At 50.5% G+C, this 19,773-nt stretch overlaps 1 protein-coding gene across 1 annotated transcript in view; it reads right to left on the minus strand.

Moving 5' to 3' along the window:
• The window catches only part of CEP112 (centrosomal protein 112), a 148,861-nt gene that overhangs the window by 24,167 nt on the left and 104,921 nt on the right, over nt 1-19,773 (minus strand). The window contains exons 12-13 of the mRNA XM_040331451.1: nt 12,791-12,853; nt 8,722-8,871 (exon numbers count right to left, since the gene is read on the minus strand). Coding sequence (XP_040187385.1) covers nt 8,722-8,871; nt 12,791-12,853 — 213 coding nt within the window. The remainder of the gene's footprint in view (nt 1-8,721; nt 8,872-12,790; nt 12,854-19,773) is intronic.

The raw sequence follows: 19,773 nt of genomic DNA on the forward strand, positions 1-19,773 counted from the left end.
GAAGGGCGTTTGATGTGCTTCGGATATTTTCAATTTCCAGGAACGCGAATGATGAGTAACTTGTATCAGAAACATTATACACAATCATCTTCCTATTATTTCCTCCAACATTAGAAAAGAATGACGAGGATCCTTTACAAGTTGGAAAGTCACGATGAACTTGGCGCTTAAAGGGGCATTTCAGCTCATAATGCCCCACAAAAGTCACACGTGACCATCTATGGAAGATTTTACCAACATTTTCCCCCCGGAGGAACCCTTCAGGTGTCCAGGAACTCCTCCTAAGATTAGTCCATCGGGGGTCATGCCCATTATATTGGTGGGCCTGTTTTAGAATGAAGGCACCATGGGATGGAAGCTCAGCTAGCCATAAGGAACCTCTAGCAACCTCTGGAAAAACCTGATGGTTGCACAGAACCCTAGTTGAGAATGGTCAGGTTCATTGACCATTGATTCATTGATCCTGGATAGAAACTCACCTAGCGACAGCTTAAAGAACCCCTAGGAACCTCAGGAGAAGCCTATGGTTCAACTTCCACGAAACCCTGGTTGAGATGGTCAAGTTCATTGATTATTGATTAATTTATCCTATTTAGAAACTCACCTAGCGACAGCCTAAAGAACCCCTAGCAACCTCTGGAGGAACCGTATGGTTACACGGATCCCTGGTTGAGGCACCAAGTTAATTGGCCATTGATTCATGGATCCTGGTTGGAAGGTTACCTAGCACCAGCTCAAACCATAGCAACCTCTGGAGAAACCTTATGGTTACAAGGATCCCTGGTTGAGAATAGTGAAGTTAATTGGCCATTGATTCATTTACCAAGGTTGTAAGGTAAACTAGCCACAGCTCAGAGAACCCCTAGCAACCTCTGGAGGAACCCTGTGGTTTCATGAGACACTTGACCATTAATTCATTCACCCTGGTTGAAAGGTCAAGTAATCACATCTCAAAGCCCCCCTACCAACCTATGGAGGAAGTCTGTGGTTTAATGGAACCCTGGTTGAGAATAGTCAAGTTCATTGACCATTGATTCATTGACCCTGGTTGGAAAGTCACCTAGCCACAGTTCAAAGAACTCCTAGCAATCTCTAGAGGTGCCCTAGGGTTGCACAGAACCCTGGTTGAGAGAAGTCAAGTTCACTGACCTTTAATAATTGATCCTGTGTGGAAGGTCACCTAGTGACAACTTAAAGAACCCCTAGCAAACTCCAGAGAAACCCGATGGTTCCACAGAACCCTGGTTGAGATGGTCAAGTCCATTGACCATTGATTAATTTATCATATTTAGAAACTCACCTAGCGACAGCCTAAAGAACCCCTTGCAACCTCTGGAGGAACCTTATGGTTACATGGATCCCTGGTTGAGAATGGTCAAGTTAATTGTCCATTGATTCATTTACCCAGGTTGTAAGGTAAACTAGCCACAGCTCAAAGAACCCCTAGCAACCTCTGGAGGAACCCTGTGGTTTCATGAGACACTGGTTGAGAGTGGTTAAGTTCATTGACCATTAATTCATTCACCCTGGTTGAAAGGTCAACTAATCACATCTTAAATCCCTTAGCAACCTATGGAGGAACCCTGGTTGAGAATAGTCAAGTTCATTGACCATTGATTCATTATCCTGGTTGGAAAGTCACCTAGCCACAGTTCAAAGTACCCTTAGCAACCTCTAGAGGTACCCTATGGTTACACGGAACCCTGGCTGAGAATGGTCAAAACTGACCCTGGTTGGAAAGTCTACTAGCCAAAGCTCAAAGAACCCCTAGAGGTGCCCTATGGTTCCACAGAGCCCTGGCTGAGAATGGTCAAAACTGACCCTGGTTGGAAAGTCTACTAGCCAAAGCTCAAAGAACCAGTAGAGGTGCCCTATGGTTCCACAGAGCCCTGGCTGAGAATGGTCAAAACTGACCCTGGTTGGAAAATCTACAGCTCAAAGAACCCTTAGCAACCCCTAGAGGTACCCTATGGTTCCACAGAACCCTGGTTGAGAGAGGTCAAGTTCACTGACCTTTAATAATTGATCCTGGTTAGAAGGTCACCTAGTGACACCTTAAAGAACCATTAGCAAACTCCAGAGGAACCCTATGGTTCTACAGAACCCTGGTTGAAAATGGTCACGTTCATTGATCGCTGATCCTGGTTGGGAGGTCAACTAACCACATCTGACGGACCCCCTAGCAACCTATGGAGGATTCCGATGATTTCATGGTTGAGAATGTCTGATCTATAATGTGTAAAAAAACAGATTGTGATCAGAGAACTATTTTCCATGGTAAATTCTTGGATGAAAACAGAAGAGACTGTCAGCCACTTCTATGCCGGGAAAAGATGACAGTAAGTGACCGCATGGAGATCTGTCTCCGGCACAACGAGCAACTTCATCCTTAAAGTAGATCTAAAGCCAAAACGTCTTCTTCCCGTTCAGGGAGGAGGAGAAAATGAGGAAAAGTCAGGAAAATCTCCTTTTAGCTGTCAATGGAACAGGTGTCCCCATTGGAAAATATTCATCTATTCCAGGTCTGGTGACAACTGTTAATTTCAGATCCCCTCCCCCCGTCTTTCTGTACCAGGAGAAATAGAGGGTGGATCTCCAAGATGTAGAAGAGGGGTCTGGGAATGGCTGCAGATACCGGATTTATCGGCGAATAACACGCACAGGCGTATAACACGCACCTTCATTTTAAGAGGATAGTTTCAGGAAAACATTGTACATTTTAAATAAAGAACTTTGAAGCAAAATAAGGGTCAGTGCCCATCAATGCAGCCTGATCAATGCCCATGTGCAACCTCACCATTGCCCATCAATACAGCCTGATCATTGCCCATGTGCAACCTCACCATTGCCCATCAATACAGCCTGATCATTGCCCATGTGCAACCTCACCATTGCCCATCAAAGCAGCTTGATCAATGCCCATCTGCAGCCTCACCATTGCAGCCTGATCAATGCCCATCTGCAGCCTCATCATTGCCCATCAATGCAGCCTAATCAATGCCCATCTGCAGCCTCACCTGTGCCCAACAATGCAGCCTAATCAATGCCCATCTGCAGCCTCACCATTGCCCATCAAAGCAGCTTGATCAATGCCCACCTGCAGCCTCACCATTGCCCATCAATGCAGCCTGATCAATGCCCATCTGCAGCCTCACCATTGCCCATCAATGCAGCCTGATCAATGCCCATCTGCAGCCTCACCATTGCCCATCAATGCAGCCTGATCAATGCCCATCTGCAGCCTCACCATTGCCCATCAATGCAGCTTGATCAATGCCCATCTGCAGCCTCACCATTGCCCATCAATGCAGCCTGATCAATGCCCATCCCAGGGAGGGGGGCGGGCGAGTTGAGATTACATTCAGCGAGAATCTCCTGTTTACTCGGCGGCCTCTTTAATACAAAGTCCCGCCTCCTGGACCGGCTTGTATGATAGACAGAACACTGGTCTAATGCCGGCCCAGGAGGTGGGACTTCCTATTACAGAGGCCACTGAGTAAACAGGAGATTCTCGCTGTATGTAATCGGACTGCGCTCGTCCAACCCCCTCCCCGTTCTCTCCGAGGCGGCCCAAATCGCAGTATCAGCGTAAAACACGCACACGCCATTTGCAACAGATTTTCAGGGTGATAAAGTGAGTGTTATACGCCAATAAATACAGACAGTTCTGTTGCATCAACAAGTGTACCCAGGGCCGCCATCAGGGGGGACAGGCATTACACCTGTAAGGGGCCCGATGGTCCCCAGGGGCCTGGCTGGCCCCCCTCCCGTTTTTTTTTTTTGCATTACACCTGTAAGGGGCCCGATGGTCCCTATGGCCTCTTACAGGCCCGCCTCCCGTTTTTTTTTATTATTTATTTTTTGCATTACACCTGTAAGGGGCCCGATAGTCCCCAGGACCCCTTACAGGCCTGATCGGCCTCCCTCCCTTTTGTTTATTTTGCATTACACCTGTAAGGGGCCCGATAGTCCCCAGGGCCCCTTACAGGCCTGGTTGGCCCCCCTCCCTTTTTTTATATTTTGCATTACACCTGTAAGGGGCCCGATAGTCCCCAAAGTCCCTTATAGGCCTGGTCGGCCCCCCTCCCGTTTTTTTTTTCTTTCTATCACACCTGTGGTCCCCAGGGCGGTGTAATGCAAAAAAAAAAAAAAAAAACAGGAGGGGGGCTTATTATCTCGCGTGTCAGGAGAGAAGAGATTACACTTGGAAACAGGAAGTCTGGTTACTGCAGAACCCTCGAGTTTTTCAGGACAGGAAGTGAGGACGAATCTCCCAAACGGGGACACAGATAGCAGAAGAGTCTTCCGAAATCTTCTTCAAACATAAGAAATCCTGAGAGTCGGGACCAGACACTGGAGAGAGAAGTCCCTGGAAATCACAGAGCTGGGAGTGCCGCGGTTTTCTAGAAGCGACGGCCTCTCAGACACAACATTCTGACCACATCCCCCACCACTTTCTAATCTCCACTTCCACCCTCGTTTCCCATCTCCACATGAAGGGGACGGGCCCCGGGACCCTGCGAGACGGCGACTCTTGGGCCCCCGTGTGATGGATGTTTTAAGGTAAGATGGCAATTATGACCTGCTGATAGGCATCGCATTCATCGGACCTCCTCCATAATTGTAGGGCACATCGGTCACAGCGCGCTCCTCCGTCCGCTGAAGACATAAACACGGGAAACCTCAGCCGCGGGTCGTGTGAGGACGCAGTATTTCTGGAACAACGTCAGTCCTACAAAAGTCTACTGATCACCAGAAACACATTTCTGTCGCCTCCCGTCCTGGTCAGGAAAATGGCCGCCGGACATGACTACCGGAAAACGGGCGGCGATGACATCACCTGGGCACAGCGAACCGCGGAGGACCTCCCACATCCATCTTCTCTCAGGTTACAATTTAATCTTCAACTATAAAATTTTGTATGGCGCCCCCTTTACTCTGATAACTAAAATCTAGAGGCACCAATCCCCTTCAGAAATCACCTAATTAGTAAGTAGAGCCCACCTGTGTGTCATGTCATCTCAGTATAAATACAGCTGTTCTGTGAAGCCCTCAGAGGTTTGTTGGAGAACCTCAGTGAACAAACAGCATCATGAAGGCCGAGGAACACACCAGACAGGTCAGGGATAAAGTTGTGGAGAAGTATAAAACAGGGTTCGGTTATAAAAAAAAATCTCCCAAGCTTTGAAGATCTCACGGAGCTTCTGTTCAATCCATCATCGGAAAATGGAAAGAGTATGGCACAACTGCAAATCTACCAAGACATGGCAGTCCACCTAAACTGACCGGGCCGGGCAAGGAGAGCATTCATCAGAGAAGCAGCCAAGAGGTCCCATGGTAACTCTGGAGGAGCTGCACAGGAGCTACACAGCTCAGGGGGGAGAATCTGTCCACAGGACAACTATTAGTGGTCTCTCCACAAATCTGCCCTTTATGGAAGAGTGACAAGAAGAAAGACATTGGAGGAAGAAAGACATAAGAAGTCCTGTTTGCAGTTTGTGAGAAGCCATGTGGGGGAGGGGACAGAGCAAACATGTGGGGGAGGGGACACAGCAAACATGTGGGGGAGGGGACACAGCAAACATGTGGGGGAGGGGACACAGCAAACATGTGGGGGAGGGGACACAGCAAACATGTAGGGGAGGGGACACAGCAAACATGTAGGGGAGGGGACACAGCAAACATGTGGAAGAAGGTGCTCTGGTCACATGACACCTACATTTTACTTTTTGCCCGCTATGTGTGGGGAAAACTAACACTGCACCTCCCCATGAACACACCATCCCCACCGTGAAACATGGTGGTGGCAGCCTCATGTGGTGGGGATGCTTTTCTTCAGCAGGGACAGGGAAGCTGGTCAGAGTTGATGGGAAGATGGATGGAGACAAATACAGGACAATCTTAGAAGAAAACCTCTTAGAGTCTGCAAAAGACTTGAGACCCGGGGGGGGGGGGGTTCACCTTCCAGCAGGACAACGACCCTAAAGTACAGCCAGAGCTACAATGGAGGGGTTTACATCAAAGCCCAAGCTTGAGATATTTTACAGAGAAGAAGAATGGAGGAGAAATGTTCCTCTCTAGATGTGCAAAGCTGGTAGAGACACCCCCAAAAAGACTTGTAGAGAAAGGGGGTTCTACAAAGTATTGACTCCGGGGGGCTCCATACAAATGCACCCCCACCACACTTTTCACAGATTTATTTGTATCATTTTCCTTCCACTTCACAATTATGTGACACTTTGTGTTGGTCTCTCACCGGGGTCTCCATACGTTGACTCTCCAGTTGTTCAGGAACTACAATTCCCATCATGCCCGGTCATGTCTGTGAATGTCAAGAGTTTTACAATGCCTCATGGGACGTGTAGTTCTGCAACACCTGGAGGGCCGTGGTTTGGAGACCCCCCCTGGTCTATCACATAAAATCCCAATAAAATACATTTACATTTTTGGTTGTAACGTGACAAGATGTGGGAAATTTCAGGGGGTATGAATACTTTTTCCAGGCTCTGTATATAGAGGGGTATGAATACTTTTTCCAGGCTCTGTATATAGAGGGGTATGAATACTTTTTCCAGGCTCTGTATATAGAGGGGTATGAAAACTTTTTCCAGGCTCTGTATATAGAGGGGTATGAATACTTTTTCCAGGCTCTGTATATAGAGGGGTATGAATACTTTTTCCAGGTACTGTATACAGAGGAGGTATAAAGCAGAGAATGTCTGCCATGTTGAGACAAACATTGAAAGCCACATAAAGAAAGAAGTGCGGAGAAGTTGGAGGGGCCCCCGCTCTCTATCACAACACTGCGGGGTGATTAGTGGCGTCGGGGCTCCTGATAAATGGAGGGATTGGGGGTATTAATGAGGGGAAGGCGGGGTAAATGAAGTGTTGCGGTGGGGGTGGGACAGACGGTCAGTGGTGGGAACCCCTCTGCCATGAATGATGCTAATGGGTCCCCTTGATGGATGAGTCTGGGAGGGGCCACACAGGGAGACAGCCCGAGTACCAGGTCTCTCCCATGTGAAGGCCGACAATGGAAACCGCGAGGAGACGTGCGATTCGATTTCCAGGATCTAAACATTGCTGATGGTGATTGGCCAAAAACATTACTCTGTATATAATTTTGAAGTTTAAATAAAGTTTTTTATAACAAAAAAAAAAAAAGATTGGCCAAAAATATTACTATGGGCTGGATTCAGAGACAGTTACGCCGGCGTATCAGTAGATACGCCGTCGTAACTCTGAATCTACGCCATCATAAATTTAAGCGTATTCTGGAAACCAGATACGCTTAAATTAAGCTAAGATACGAGCGGCGTAAGTCTCCTACGCCGTCGTATCTTGGCCGCTAGGTGGCGCTTCCGCTGAGTTCGGCGTAGAATATGCAAATGAGCTAGATACGCCAATTCAGAAACGTACGTGCACCCGGCGCATTTTTTTACTTCGTTTACATAAGGCTTTTTCCGGCGTAAAGTCAGTCGAACAAATAGCTGGCTTAGCCAATGTTAAGTATGGCCGTCGTTCCCGTGTTGAAATTTGAAAATTTTACGTTGTTTGCGTAAGTCGTCCGTGAATGGGGCTGGACGTAATTTACGTTTACGTCGAAACCAATACGTCCTTGCGGCGTACTTTGGAGCAATGCACACTGGGAAATTCCACGGACGGCGCATGCGCCGTTCGTAAAAAACGTCAATCACGTCGGGTCACCAGTCATTAACATAAAACACGCCCCCTCATCCTCATTTGAATTAGGCGCGCTTAGACCGGCCCATTTACGCTACGTCGCCATAACTTAGGAGGCAAGTGCTTTGTGAATACAGCACTTGCCTCTCTGACTTACGGCGACGTAGCGTAAATACGATACGCTACACCGCCTCAAAATTAAGCCAGTCTCTCTTAAACTGGCCCTATGTATATAATTGTGAAGTTTAAATAAAGTTTTTTATTAAAAAAAAAAAAAAGATTGGCCAAAAATATTACTATGTATATCATTTTAATATTTAAATAAAGTTTTATATATATAAAAGAAAAACATTTGCCAAAAATATTACAAACAAAAGAAGGTTTATCATTCAGAGCTGCTCCTGATCACACCCAACATCCCAGGGATCCATCGTCCAATCAAATCATACAATCTCCATAATCCCCTCCCCCACACACATCAAATACCATGAGATACAACGAGACAGCAGAACATACAATGCCGGGAAAAAGTATTCATACCCCTTGATATTCCCACATTTTGTTACAACCAAAAACATAAATATTATTTTATTGGGATTTTATGTGAGAGACACAAAGTGTCACATAATGAAAGGAAGGAAAATTATAAATGATACAAATAAATATGTGAAAAGTGTGTGTGTGTGTGGGGGGGGCATTTGTACCAGCGTGGGGGCCCCCCCAAAATCCATACCAGACCCTTATCCGAGCAAGCAGCCCCCCCTCCTGAACCGTACCAGTCCGCATGCCCTCGACATGGGGGGGTGGGTGCTTTGTGGGGGGATGGGGTGCCCTGTGCCCCCCATACCACCTTGTCCCCATGTTGATGAGGACAAGGGCCTCTTCTCGACAACCCTGGCCGTTGGTTGTCGGGGTCTGCGGGGGGCTTATCGGAATGCGGGAGCCCCCTTTAGTAATTGTTAGATGAGGACATTGTCACCCCTAATGTTACATTGTTTCCTCTCTATGATATCATTCCACCAATCACACGACATTCACCTTCATCGTCTTCTCATTCTCCTTCATGATCCTCCTCTTCTCTTCATCGTGATTCCTCGCAGCTTCCTGAAACCTCCTCTCCATACCGAGCTGCTGCCGACTCTTCTCCTCTCTCAGGGAAGTCATAGAGGCCTGAAGATCGCACACCACCTACAGGAGGACGAAACGCGTCAGGGGAGAGGAGAACCCGGGAAAAGAGAGGAGGACTTCACCGACTCTACACCGCCATACACCACAGGACTCCTCACCTTCCCAACTCTCCTCTCCTGATATACTCTGCTCCCTCCTCTATAACTCTCCTCTCCTGTTATACTCTGCTGCAGGACTCTGCTCCTTCCTCTATAACTCTCCTCTCCTGATATACTCTGCTGGAGGACTCTGCTTCTTCCTCTATAACTCTCCTCTCCTGATATACTCTGCTGGAGGACTCTGCTCCTTCCTCTATAACTCTCCTCTCCTGATATACTCTGCTGTAGGACTCTGCTCCTTCCTCTATAACTCTCCTCTCCTGATATACTCTGCTGGAGGACTCTGCTCCTTCCTCTATAACTCTCCTCTCCTGATATACTCTGCTGTAGGACTCTGCTCCTTCCTCTATAACTCTCCTCTCCTGATATACTCTGCTGGAGGACTCTGCTCCTTCCTCTATAACTCTCCTCTCCTGATATACTCTGCTGGAGGACTCTGCTCCTTCCTCTATAACTCTCCTCTCCCGATATACTCTGCTGGAGGACTCTGCTCCTTCCTCTATAACTCTCCTCTCCCGATATACTCTGCTGGAGGACTCTGCTCCTTCCTCTATAACTCTCCTCTCCTGATATACTCTGCTGGAGGACTCTGCTCCTTCCTCTATAACTCTCCTCTCCTGATATACTCTGCTGGAGGACTCTGCTCCTTCCTCTATAACTCTCCTCTCCTGATATACTCTGCTGGAGGACTCTGCTCCTTCCTCTATAACTCTCCTCTCCTGATATACTCTGCTGGAGGACTCTGCTCCTTCCTCTATAACTCTCCTCTCCTGATATACTCTGCTGGAGGACTCTGCTCCTTCCTCTATAACTCTCCTCTCCTGATATACTCTGCTGGAGGGCTCTGCTCCTTCCTCTATAACTCTCCTCTCCTGATATACTCTGCTGGAGGACTCTGCTCCTTCCTCCAAAACTCTCCTCTCCTGATATACTCTGCTGGAGGACTCTGCTCCTTCCTCTATAACTCTCCTGATATACTCTGCTGGAGGACTCTGCTCCTTCCTCTATAACTCTCCTCTCCTGATATACTCTGCTGGAGGACTCTGCTCCTTCCTCTATAACTCTCCTCTCCTGATATACTCTGCTGGAGGACTCTGCTCCCTCCTCTATAACTCTCCTCTCCTGATATACTCTGCTGGAGGACTCTGCTCCTTCCTCTGTAACTCTCCTCTCCTGAAAAGGGGATTGTGGGGGAGAGGAGAGGGGGATTTTTTTTAGGGGGGGGATTGTGGGGAAGAGGAGAGGGGGATTTTTTTTGGGGGGGGGGGAGGGGGGATGTCCCCTGTAGGATGGGGTGGTACCCCGGTGAGGCCCCCTGTAGGATGGGGTGGTACCCCGGTGAGGCCCCCTGTAGGATGGGGTGGTACCCCGGTGATGTCCCCTGTAGGATGGGGTGGTACCCCTGTGAGGCCCCCTGTAGGGTGGTGCGGTACCCCGGTGAGGCCCCCCGGTGGTAGGACACCATGGTCCTCTCCCGTATTTCGGGTATTTTCTGGCGGTGGAAACAATGTATCGGTTCCGTCACTCCGGATTGATGGAAATGTTGGCGTTCCGGAGATTTCCTGCGGCTCAGAACAGAAGACGGATCTGAAATATCCGGAGACACCGAGGGGAAGACGCCACCAGCCAACGTCCACCGCCGGGAGTGACGGGCGCCGCCGTGTTTGAAGTTGTGGAATGTGAGATTCCGTCATAGGAATGCTAAAGAGCTCACCTACAACGGGGGAGGGGGGGGGGAACGCACTCCGCAGTCACAAATATCCCCCAAAACAACGGGGGAGGGGGGGATTATTTCTAACCCTCTGTATCTCTGCTCTACATTGTTTGTTGGGGATTATTTCTGACCCTCTGTATCTCTGCTCTACATTGTTTGTTGGGGGATTATTTCTGACCCTCTGTATCTCTGCTCTACATTGTTTGTTGGGGATTATTTCTGACCCTTTGTATCTCTGCTCTACGTTGTTTGTTGAAGATTATTTCTGACCCTTTGTATCTCTGCTCTACGTTCTGTTTGTTGGGGATTATTTCTGACCCTTTGTATCTCTGCTCTACGTTCTGTTTGTTGAAGATTATTTCTGACCCTTTGTATCCCTGCTCTACATTCTGTTTGTTGGGGATTATTTATGACCCTCTGTATCTCTGCTCTACGTTCTGTTTGTTGAAGATTATTTCTGACCCTCTGTATCTCTGCTCTACATTGTTTGTTGGGGATTATTTCTGACCCTCTGTATCTCTGCTCTACATTGTTTGTTGGGGATTATTTCTGACCCTTTGTATCTCTGCTCTACGTTCTGTTTGTTGGGGATTATTTATGACCCTCTGTATCTCTGCTCTACGTTCTGTTTGTTGAAGATTATTTCTGACCCTCTGTATCTCTGCTCTACATTGTTTGTTGGGGATTATTTCTGACCCTCTGTATCTCTGCTCTACATTGTTTGTTGGGGATTATTTCTGACCCTTTGTATCTCTGCTCTACGTTCTGTTTGTTGAAGATTATTTCTGACCCTCTGTATCTCTGCTCTACATTGTTTGTTGGGGATTATTTCTGACCCTCTGTATCTCTGCTCTACATTGTTTGTTGGGGATTATTTCTGACCCTTTGTATCCCTGCTCTACATTGTTTGTTGGGGATTATTTCTGACCCTCTGTATCTCTGCTCTACATTGTTTGTTGGGGATTATTTCTGACCCTTTGTATCTCTGCTCTACATTGTTTGTTGGGGATTATTTCTGACCCTCTGTATCTCTGCTCTACATTGTTTGTTGGGGATTATTTCTGACCCTCTGTATCTCTGTTCTACGTTGTTTGTTGGGGATTATTTCTGACCCTTTGTATCTCTGCTCTACATTGTTTGTTGGGGATTATTTCTGACCCTATGTATCTCTGCTCTACATTCTGTTTGTTGGGGATTATTTATGACCCTTTGTATCCCTGCTCTACGTTCTGTTTGTTGGGGATCATTTCTGACCCTCTGTATCTCTGCTCTACATTGTTTGTTGGGGATTATTTCTGACCCTCTGTATCTCTGCTCTACATTGTTTGTTGGGGATTATTTCTGACCCTCTGTATTTCTGCTCTACATTGTTTGTTGGGGATTATTTCTGACCCTCTGTATCTCTGCTCTACATTGTTTGTTGGGGATTATTTATGACCCTCTGTATCTCTGCTCTACATTCTGTTTGTTGGGGATTATTTCTGACCCTCTGTATCTCTGCTCTACATTATTTGTTGGGGATTATTTCTGACCCCTTTTTTTTCTGCTCTACATTCTGTTTGTTGGGGATTATTTCTGACCCTCTGTATCTCTGCTCTACATTGTTTGTTGGGGATTATTTATGACCCTCTGTATCTCTGCTCTACATTGTTTGTTGGGGATTATTTATGACCCTCTGTATCTCTGCTCTACATTCTGTTTGTTGGGGATTATTTCTGACCCTCTGTATCTCTGCTCTACATTATTTGTTGGGGATTATTTCTGACCCTCTGTATCTCTGCTCTACATTATTTGTTGGGGATTATTTCTGACCCCTTTTTTTTCTGCTCTACATTCTGTTTGTTGGGGATTATTTCTGACCCTTTGTATCTCTGCTCTACGTTGTTTGTTGGGGATTATTTCTGACCCTCTGTATCTCTGCTCTACATTGTTGGGGATTATTTCTGACCCTCTATATCTCTACTTTACATTCTGTTTTTTGAAGAATATTTATTCTCTAATATCGCATTCCCTTAGCAGCAGATAAAATGCAATTTTTTCTTCAGTTCTCAGATTTGGCGCCTCGCTCATGTATGAACTCTGTGATTGGCCGGCACGGGTGACGTACCTGCGCGGACTTGTCGAGTTTCTCGCCGTACTCCTTCTCGATCTGTGACAACCTGCCGGCGGCCTGTATGGGGAGAGGAGAGACGGATTAGAGGAGCGGGGAAGAGACACTTTGCAGCTGACCCCTGTGTTTGGCACCTCATCCGCATGCCGAAGTCACCGGGCGCTGCGCCAATTCCAACGCCGTTTATTGCAGCCAGGAAAGCGGAACGCGTCCCCTTTGATCTGCTTACAACTATTCATTACTTGAAAGGAGGAGGAGGAGGGGGGAGGGGGGGATCTGGGTCTGCTGCCAATTATTAGAGAAAACAGAGCGAGCCCAGCGCAGGAAAACTGCGAGCGCCAGATGACTTCATCTGCAGACGGCGGTTAAAGGGGCAGCGCACCGGACAGAGCGCCGATAACCCCCGCTGGTCAGAGAGGGGAACGACATGAAAACCTGCTCCTGTCATTACAATACAAAACATGTGGAGGGCAAAGGGCAACCGACTCATCTACAGGAGGACCAATACTGTGAGGAGGAGGCGGAGCATCCCCAGATCTGACTCCCCCCCTCCAAGGAGAACTACAAGTCCCAGCATGGATTCAATCTGAAAAGAAAGTAAGTACCCCCAGTGCAGCCTGGTATTAACCCCTTCAGTCCCTGTACAGCCAAGCTCAGATTGGAAGAGGGAGAGGCAGCGCTAAGAGCCATTCCTGTGTGCTGATAGGAGGAGAGAGCAGAGTGACAGAGAGATGAGCTCATCAGTCCACTGCGTCTCCTTTCTATGTCCAATTACAGACTGGGGAGGGGACAAATGGGGGGGGGGACAAGTGGGCGGACTGAAAAACGAAGGCCCAATGTAATTTCCCAACAACAACAACCGTGATAGAGAGAAGGGGAGGGCACAGACAACCATGTGATGTAGAGAAGGGGCGGGCACAGACAACCATGTGATGTAGAGAAGGGGAGGGCACAGACAACCATGTGATGTAGAGAAGGGGCGGGCACAGACACTCGTGTGTTGTAGAGAAGGGGAGGGCACAGACACCCATGTGATGTAGAGAAGGGGAGGGCACAGACACCCATGTGATGTAGAGAAGGGGAGGCCACAGACACCCGTGTGATGTAGAGAAGGGGAGGGCACAGACAACCATGTGATGTAGAGAAGGGGAGGGCACAGACAACCATGTGATGTAGAGAAGGGGAGGGCACAGACAACCATGTGATGTAGAGAAGGGGAGGGCACAGACACCCATGTGATGTAGAGAAGGGGCGGGCACAGACAACCGTGAAATGTAGAGAAGGGGAGGGCACAGACACCCGCGTGTTGTAGAGAAGGGGAGGGCACAGACACCCGTGTGATGTAGAGAAGGGGAGGGCACAGACACTCGTGTGATGTAGAGAAGGGGAGGGCACAGACACTCGTGTGATGTAGAGAAGGGGAGGGCACAGACACCCGTGTGATGTAGGGGAGGGCACAGACACCCGTGTGATGTAGAGAAGGGGAGGGCACAGACATCCGTGTGATGTAGAGAAGGGGAGGGCACAGACACCCGTGTGATGTAGGGGAGGGCACAGACACCCGTGTGATGTAGGGGAGGGCACAGACACCCGCGTGATGTAGAGAAGGGGAGGGCACAGACATCCGTGTGATGTAGAGAAGGGGAGGGCACAGACACCCGCGTGATGTAGAGAAGGGGAGGGCACAGACACCCGCGTGATGTAGAGAAGGGGAGGGCACAGACACCCGCGTGATGTAGAGAAGGGGAGGGCACAGACACCCGTGTGATGTAGAGAAGGGGCGGGCACAGACACCCGTGTGATGTAGAGAAGGGGAGGGCACAGACAACCATGTGATGTAGAGAAGGGGAGGGCACAGACAACCGTGTGATGTAGAGAAGGGGAGGGCACAGACACCCGTGTGATGTAGAGAAGGGGCGGCACAGACACCCATGTGATGTAGAGAAGGGGCGGCACAGACACCCATGTGATGTAGAGAAGGGGCGGGCACAGACACCCGTGTGATGTAGAGAAGGGGAGGGCACAGACAACCGTGTGATGTAGAGAAGGGGAGGGCACAGACACCCGTGTGATGTAGAGAAGGGGCGGCACAGACACCCATGTGATGTAGAGAAGGGGCGGGCACAGACACCCATGTGATGTAGAGAAGGGGAGGGCACAGACACACATGTGATGTAGAGAAGGGGAGGGCACAGACACCCGTGTGATGTAGAGAAGGGGAGGGCACAGACACCCGTGTGATGTAGAGAAGGGGAGGGCACAGACAACCATGTGATGTAGAGAAGGGGAGGGCACAGACATAATAATATTATTTCTGTAACTTTGTTATATTTAATTTTATGACAATTTAAAGATCCTCAAATCAAAACTTTGAGTTCAATATGAGGGGTACAGACCCAGGAACTCGGCACAGGGATGGTGGGAACCCCTCATAATGGGCACAGTGGGTGTACAGACCCGGGAACTCAGCACAGGGATGGTGGGAACCCCTCATAATGGGCACAGCGGGTGTACAGACCCAGGAACTCAGCACAGGGATGGTGAGAACCCCTCATAATGGGCACAGCGGGGGTACAGACCCGGGAACTCAGCACAGGGATGGTGGGAACCCCTCATAATGGGCACAGCGGGTGTACAGACCCGGGAACTCAGCACAGGGATGGTGGGAACCCCTCATAATGGGCACAGCGGGTGTACAGACCCGGGAACTCAGCATAGGGATGGTGAGAACCCCTCATAATGGGGCACAGCGGGGGGTACAGACCCGGGAACTCAGCACAGGGATGGTGGGAACCCCTCATAATGGGCACAGCGGGTGTACAGACCCAGGAACTCAGCACAGGGATGGTGGGAACCCCTCATAATGGGGCACAGCGGGTGTACAGACCCGGGAACTCAGCACAGGGATGGTGGGAACCCCTCATAATGGGGCACAGCGGGTGTACAGACCCGGGAACTCAGCACAGGGATGGTGGGAACCCCTCATAATGGGCACAGCGGGTGTACAGACCCGGGAACTCAGCACAGGGATGGTGGGAACCCCTCATAATGGGGCACAGCGGGTGTACAGACCCGGGAACTCAGCACAGGGATGGTGGGAACCCCTCATAATGGGCACAGCGGGTGTACAGACCCAGGAACTCAGCACAGGGATGGTGGGAACTCCTCATAATGGGGCACAGCGGGGGTACAGACCCGGGAACTCAGCACAGGGATGGTGGGAACCCCTCATAATGGGCACAGCGGGGGTACAGACCCAGGAACTCGGCACAGGGATGGTGAGAACCCCTCATAATGGGCACAGCGGGTGTACAGACCCGGGAACTCAGCACAGGGATGGTGAGAACCCCTCATAATGGGCACAGCGGGTGTACAGACCCGGGAACTCAGCACAGGGATGGTGGGAACCCCTCATAATGGGGCACAGCGGGTGTACAGACCCGGGAACTCAGCACAGGGATGGTGGGAACCCCTCATAATGGGGCACAGCGGGTGTACAGACCCGGGAACTCAGCACAGGGATGGTGGGAACCCCTCATAATGGGGCACAGCGGGTGTACAGACCCCGGAACTCAGCACAGGGATGGTGGGAACCCCTCATAATGGGCACAGCGGGTGTACAGACCCGGGAACTCAGCACAGGGATGGTGGGAACCCCTCATAATGGGCACAGCGGGTGTACAGACCCGGGAACTCGGCACAGGGATGGTGGGAACCCCTCATAATGGGCACAGCGGGTGTACAGACCCGGGAACTCAGCACAGGGATGGTGGGAACCCCTCATAATGGGGCACAGCGGGTGTACAGACCCCTGGAACTCAGCACAGGGATGGTGGGAACCCCTCATAATGGGCACAGCGGGTGTACAGACCCCTGGAACTCAGCACAGGGATGGTGGGAACCCCTCATAATGGGCACAGCGGGTGTACAGACCCGGGAACTCAGCACAGGGATGGTGGGAACCCCTCATAATGGGGCACAGCGGGTGTACAGACCCGGGACAGGGATGGTGGGAACCCCTCATAATGGGGCACAGCGGGTGTACAGACCCGGGACAGGGATGGTGGGAACCCCTCATAATGGGGCACAGCGGGTGTACAGACCCGGGACAGGGATGGTGGGAACCCCTCATAATGGGGCACAGCGGGGGGTACAGACCCGGGACAGGGATGGTGGGAACCCCTCGGATCTGTCGGGGGTCACGCTGGGTGGAGGTCCCTACAAAGCACATGATCGGAGATAATGAAGAATAAATAATAAACAATGTGGAGGGTTGGCGGGTTTCGCTCGGGAGGAAATGTGGCTTTTATTAGGACGGCTGCGATTTGGACGCAGAACAAGGGAGTGAGAAAAATGCAACTAATCCATTAAAATGGAGATCTATTAAAAAAACATATGTGGGGGGAGGGGAGGGGGCGCTGCCTTGTGTGCAGACCGCAGGCCGCTGCAGAGGCGACAGCTGGAGCAAAGCTGCGAGAACGGCTCTTTATTACATCCGACCCACGACTGTCAGCTCCTTGTACAAGGGGGCGTGTCCTCAGTGACCAATCCCAATGCTGCTCTCACACCACATCCGACTGTCAGCTCCTTGTACCAGGGGGCGTGTCCTCAGTGACCAATCCCAATGCTGCTCTCACATCCGTCCCACGACTGTCAGCTCCTTGTACCAGGGGGCGTGTCCTCAGCGACCAATCCCAATGCTGCTCTCACATCACATCCGACTGTCAGCTCCTTGTACCAGGGGGCGTGTCCTCAGCGACCAATCCCAATGCTGCTCTCACACCACATCCGACTGTCAGCTCCTTGTACCAGGGGGCGTGTCCTCAGTGACCAATCCCAATGCTGCTCTCACATCCGTCCCACGACTGTCAGCTCCTTGTACCGGGGGGCGTGTCCTCAGCGACCAATCCCAATGCTGCTCTCACATCCGTCCCACGACTGTCAGCTCCTTGTACGAGGGGGCGTGTCCTCAGTGACCAATCCCAATGCTGCTCTCACACCACATCCGACTGTCAGCTCCTTGTACCAGGGGGCGTGTCTTTAGCGACCAATCCCAATGCTGCTCTCACATCACATCCGACTGTCAGCTCCTTGTACCGGGGGCGTGTCCTCAGCGACCAATCCCAATGCTGCTCTCACATCCGTCCCACGACTGTCAGCTCCTTGTACCGGGGGCGTGTCCTCAGCGACCAATCCCAATGCTGCTCTCACACCACATCCGACTGTCAGCTCCTTGTACCGGGGGGCGTGTCCTCAGCGACCAACTCTTCCTCAGCCTCCCCTCCCCCAGTGATCAGACTGTACATTGTAACTTTGTAGAAGGAGGAGGAGTCATTTCCTCAGTCTCCCCTCCCCCAGTGATCAGACTGTACATTGTAACTCACAGTGATCAGTAGGCTGTAGCAGGGGCTGATCTGTGTCAGACATTTGTGAACAGAGAACTGCACAGGCACCAGGAGGGCGTCATCTCAGTCCAGGAAGTAGATGGTGACCCTGTATGATGCTTGAACAAAGATGGCGCCGTCCTTCGATGAGATACCTGGAAGGGTGACACTGACACATGACAGCTCCGCCTCCACATGGAAGGATGATGAGAACCAATGAGATTTCAGTGATTATTAGGGGTGCGCGTGGATTGGCCGTCCTCGGACAGCGGAGGAATGGCGCCAGACCCCACATCTGTAGACATTTATACGGGGGAGGGAGGAATGTCGGCTCACACAACGCGCTACACCTGGCTCCACAATACACAACATGTGTCGCTGCTCGGGGGCCCCATCTGGCTCCAATCACAGCTGGGAACACGCTGTGCACAAGACACAGGAAGTCCGGGGGGGATTCAAGATGGCCGCCACCGCAAAACACTTGACAGATCGCAATCCTCATCACACAAACATCCCCCGAATAGAGAGCGCGACGTCATGGGGGGGGGGGGGGCTCAGAGAGCGCGACGTCATGGGGGGGGGGCTCAGAGAGCGCGACGTCATGGGGGGATACTCAGAGAGCGCGACGTCATAGGGGGGGGCTCAGAGAGCGCGACGTCATGGGGGGGATACTCAGAGAGCGCGACGTCATGGGGGGGGGGGCTCAGAGAGCGCGACGTCATGGGGGGGCTCAGAGAGCGCGACGTCATGGGGGGGGGCTCAGAGAGCGCGACGTCATGGGGGGGGCTCAGAGAGCGCGACGTCATGGGGGGGGCTCAGAGAGCGCGACGTCATGGGGGGGGGCTCAGAGAGCGCGACGTCATGGGGGGGATACTCAGAGAGCGCGACGTCATGGGGGGGATTACTGACAACATATGGGGGGCTCAGAGATCCTTCCTCCTACCTGCAGCAGACTGATCACTGGAGGAGGGGAGACCCCAATATGTCCATATATCCCCTATACACCCTCCATATATCCCCTATACACCCCCCATATATCCCCTATACACCCCCCATATATCCCCTATACACCCCCCATATATCCCCTATACACCCCCCATATATCCCCTATACACCCTCCATATATCCCCTATACACCCTCCATATATCCCCTATACACCCCCATATATCCCCTATACACCCCCCATATATCCCCTATACACCCCCCATATATCCCCTATACACCCTCCATATATCCCCTATACACCCTCCATATATCCCCTATACACCCCCCATATATCCCCTATACACCCCCATATATCCCCTATACACACTCCATAAATTCCCTATACACCCCCCATATATCCCCTATACACCCCCCATATATCCCCTATACACCCCCATATATCCCCTATACACCCTCCATATATCCCCTATACACCCTCCATATATCCCCTATACACCCCCATATATCCCCTATACACCCCCCATATATCCCCTATACACCCTCCATATATCCCCTATACACCCCCCATATATCCCCTATACACCCCCATATATCCCCTATACACACTCCATAAATTCCCTATACACCCCCCATATATCCCCTATACACCC

The sequence above is a fragment of the Rana temporaria genome, chromosome 12, assembly GCF_905171775.1.
Source record: "Rana temporaria chromosome 12, aRanTem1.1, whole genome shotgun sequence".
NCBI classification, from domain to species: domain Eukaryota; kingdom Metazoa; phylum Chordata; class Amphibia; order Anura; family Ranidae; genus Rana; species Rana temporaria.